The sequence below is a fragment of the Eutrema salsugineum genome, unplaced genomic scaffold (assembly GCF_000478725.1).
Source record: "Eutrema salsugineum unplaced genomic scaffold, Eutsalg1_0 scaffold_11, whole genome shotgun sequence".
Lineage (NCBI taxonomy): Eukaryota > Viridiplantae > Streptophyta > Magnoliopsida > Brassicales > Brassicaceae > Eutrema > Eutrema salsugineum.
Genome location: NW_006256901.1, coordinates 924,949 through 928,779, shown reverse-complemented (window position 1 = coordinate 928,779; position 3,831 = coordinate 924,949). Strand labels below are relative to the sequence as shown.

Genomic DNA, 3,831 nt, shown 5'->3' with positions numbered 1-3,831 from the left:
CAATGGGAAATATTTTGGCTCTTTCCAGGCTTCAAATCTCGGTGAAGGATGTTTGCTGAGTGAAGATACTTCAATCCTCTAAGCAACTAAACCAATACAACAACAGAAGCTATGTCAATAAGATAATACTCGAAATGTAAAGACTTAACGTTGGGGAGGTTTTTAACATTACCTGGAACAAGAAGTATTTGCAGTGATCATCAGAGAGAGTCTGAGAGGATTTGATGATCTGATGAAGATCAGTATCCATTAGCTCATAAACCAAATAAACATCTTTGAAACTCGATCTATTCGAAGGCAACATGACATCATTAAGCGCGATGACATTATCGTGCCTCACATGCCTAAGAAGTTTGAGTTCTCTCAACGTTCTCAAAGCATCAACTCGATTCTCAAACACATTGTGAATCTTTTTAATGGCGACTCTCTCGTTGGTCTCTCGGTTGATGGAAGAACAAACCACACCGTAAGCTCCTCTTCCAATGGGTTTAATTGGAACATACTTAGTATCGATTTCGAACAATGTTTGCCACATCGTGTAGTAATGTTTCCCTTGTTGTTTAATCCCATTTGGTGGCTCAACTAACATCGCCATCCTTCTGCTAAAACATCAACAAAAAACCCAAATTCTCAGTCTTTTTTCCAAAATTGGGGAATCTTCAAAAAGGGTTTATAGGGATTTTCGAAATTTTAGGGATTTTATGAATCATTGCAGCTTTTTATTCTTTACGTTATTCCTATTGAAAAAGAGAAAATTCAATCTTTATCATCCTTTCTCTTTACTTAGCTATCAATCTTACTACTCCCCAAAAAAAAAAAGTAAACTTTCGGCGTAATCATAATTCAAACTCTTTATCGAATTCAAACTCAAAATTCGCAGTAAAACAAGGTAAATCATGCAAGAAAAACAAACAAAAAAATGGAGATTTCAACATACCCAAATTGTAATACAGAACCCGAGTCGTTGTTGTTGTTGTGTGCTAGTTTGGTGATCAGAGAAAGAAGAGAAGGGTATGATTGGATCTGAATTGAGATGGCTTCTTCATAGTTATCAAGAAGATATAAGAGAGATAGAGAGAGAAAGTTAGGAAGTGGTGAGACCCATACGTTGGAATGGTAGAGAAGAGGAAGAAGAGGAAGCAATACGTTGTGTTGATGAAGAAGCTTTTGTTACTTCTTTTTCTTTTCAAGGAAAAAACAAATAAAATAAAATAAAATTGTTTTTTGGAAAGTCTGCTAATTACGAAAACGACATTCTTCTGAGATATTTTGTTTCTCCTCCTTAAATAAAAAAACTTCAGTTACAAACTATCTAAATTCTAGAGAAATGTATATATAAAATATCTGGATATGGTTGGACTCTTCGTATATAATAAACAGTATTTTAATTATTACGAATTAAATTACAGAATCAGGCTTGGTTATTGAATCAAAGAAGTTAATGTGTAAAATATTATTACTATACCGTCGATTTGTAATTAATTAAAGGAAATAGAATAAGCTTTATTAGATTTTTTATGTACAATGCGTACACGAATATACAAACAAATAGAGAGGAAGAGCGAAAGATTTATTAGATGGATCAAGTAACCGGCTAAGCACGTGGGTGCAGTGAAATGAGACACGTGTCTGACGTAGATTGGCAGCAACCTCTCTTTTTGTTCGAAGTTTCCACTGAAAGCCGGTGTAGTTAAACCTAACTCCAAAGCCTCGAAAGTGCGTCCAGTACAACAACTCTTTGAATACAAGTAGAACCTTCTATTTTGGTCGGAGGCTTGGTAAAAAGAAAGAACAAAAATAAAATAAAAATTTAGTGTGGCTGCTGGTATTCGAGCCCAGGTCTCCACGGCCACAACGTGGAATTCTCACCACTAAACTACAGCTTTTGACATATTATTTTAATTTATAGCACTTTAAATAGTATATACAAAAAAAAAAAAATTTATGCTTTCGACAATTTCAGAATACAAAATATTCATTTAATGCTTGTAAGTAAACTGTACATGATTTAATTCTCAAAAATAATTTGATGAGATCCAAGAGGGATCGTGGAAGACACATTGAATGCATGATAAGAAAAAAAAAAAGAGCTGGAGAGAAAGTTTTATTTATTTATTTATTGATGTTACCTTCTTGGTTGCAGCGAGCTCTTGTTCCAAGACATTGACTAGGCTAATGGCAGCATCTCTTCTTTCTCAGGAGGCATAGTTTTTTGGCTGCACACTCAAGATGGTGACTTTCTGCTCGAGCTCAGCCATCTATTTCATGATAGCTATGAATGCTTCCCTTGAGATGGTTTCTGTGGCCATTTTCTCTGGCTGCATTGTGCTCTTGTTCATCAAACTGTCGTTGCAGTAAACAGAGCTCGAGTATATGGTTGACTTGGTCAGCTTCTTCGGGATGTTTTTAGTCACTCTAATCATGGTGACCACGCCCATTACAAAAAACCATGATGCCAGTGAAAATGGGAGATCTCACGCTTTCATTTGTAGCTTTGGGAGCCTCTTGAATGGCAGGGAAGTATTTAAATTCAAAATGTTCTGACTAGGAAGCATAATTAATCAGCCTCTTATATTGTGTTTCGTATCAAGAAGTTTAGATTCTTTGGCCTTTCGAAATCGAGAATTTATGAGCTTCTGGCATGTTCCAAGCTGGGTGAGCAACCACGGCCTGAGATGCGGGGAAATGTAGGGACAAAGTCAAAATCGGTGAAAAATTCTTTGGTTATTTCACATACATACGCTCAAATGAAGTTAGCCATTCTTACATTTTGACAAGGAGAGACCTGTGAGTGGTTAGTTTCAGGAGCTGGCTGTGCAATGCATTCTATTTTTTTGTTTAGAGAAGAAACCACTAGTATTTGTGCAATGTGTTTATTTCTTTGTTCGAAACCAACATCAGCTGAATGTATTAAGCGATATGAACTTCACATGAGGACAGAAGAATTAAGATAAGGCAAAAATAGAATCACTTGGGAAAGAAAGCCTATCAGCATATAATGAGGAGACAGACGCAGAAACGCATCAAAGGTAGCCAACTTTAGACATGATCCAACTGTCTTAGAGCAGAAAGCATGTTTTTTCTATGTATCGATTTAAATAATAATAATAATAATAACAAAAAATTGAAATCATATTACAGAACGTTGACACGAGTTTTAATAATAAAACACCAAACAGTCCAAGCCTTTTTTATTATAACTTATTCATCTACTTATTAGTAAACCAACTTTGGTTATGGATACATAATAAACTTAGCAAGGACGACTGCAATTGCAAATACGGACTGGTAAATCGCGAGGCCAAGGGAAACCGCCAACACATCCACAAAGATCATATTTAAGTAAGTTCATTTTATGGAAATTGCCTAAGCACAACTTGCTCCCTTCATTCATATCATTTCCGCATGTTCCGCGAAACCTTCGTGTATAGTGACACCTCTTGGGGGCAGCTTTGACCTCTTTTTATTGTTTTATATCAACAACAAAAAAGAGTCACAGAAGTTTAAATAAACAAATTGATCAAATTGCAAAGGTTTAGTCTGCAAGTAATGAACTTGTTATCTTACCATTAGGATAGCTCAAAACAAGAATCATGAAAACACAAGATGCAATGAATAAAATAGCTGACTTCATGGCTCAATATCTGATAAACGTTTGCACAGACTATGGTTTGTCTTATTCCTGTCATATATTCCCTTTCTTTGTTAACACACAATACCTATGACAAAAATAGTTTGTTTCTGTTAAACTTGTGAAAAAAAAAAATAGAGAAAGGTGGAGCAAGGTCAACGAGATTAACGTGATAGGTAATCTAATTTGGAAAATTAAAA

General features: G+C 35.3%; 1 protein-coding gene across 1 annotated transcript in view; it reads right to left on the bottom strand.

Moving 5' to 3' along the window:
- LOC18026350 (mitogen-activated protein kinase 7) overlaps positions 1-1,150 on the bottom strand; it is a 2,145-nt gene extending 995 nt beyond the window's left edge. The window contains 3 exon segments of the mRNA XM_006409126.2: positions 20-86; positions 173-602; positions 938-1,150. Coding sequence (XP_006409189.2) covers positions 20-86; positions 173-595 — 490 coding nt within the window. The 5' untranslated portion in view covers positions 596-602; positions 938-1,150.
- Positions 1,151-3,831: the final 2,681 nt, after the last annotated feature.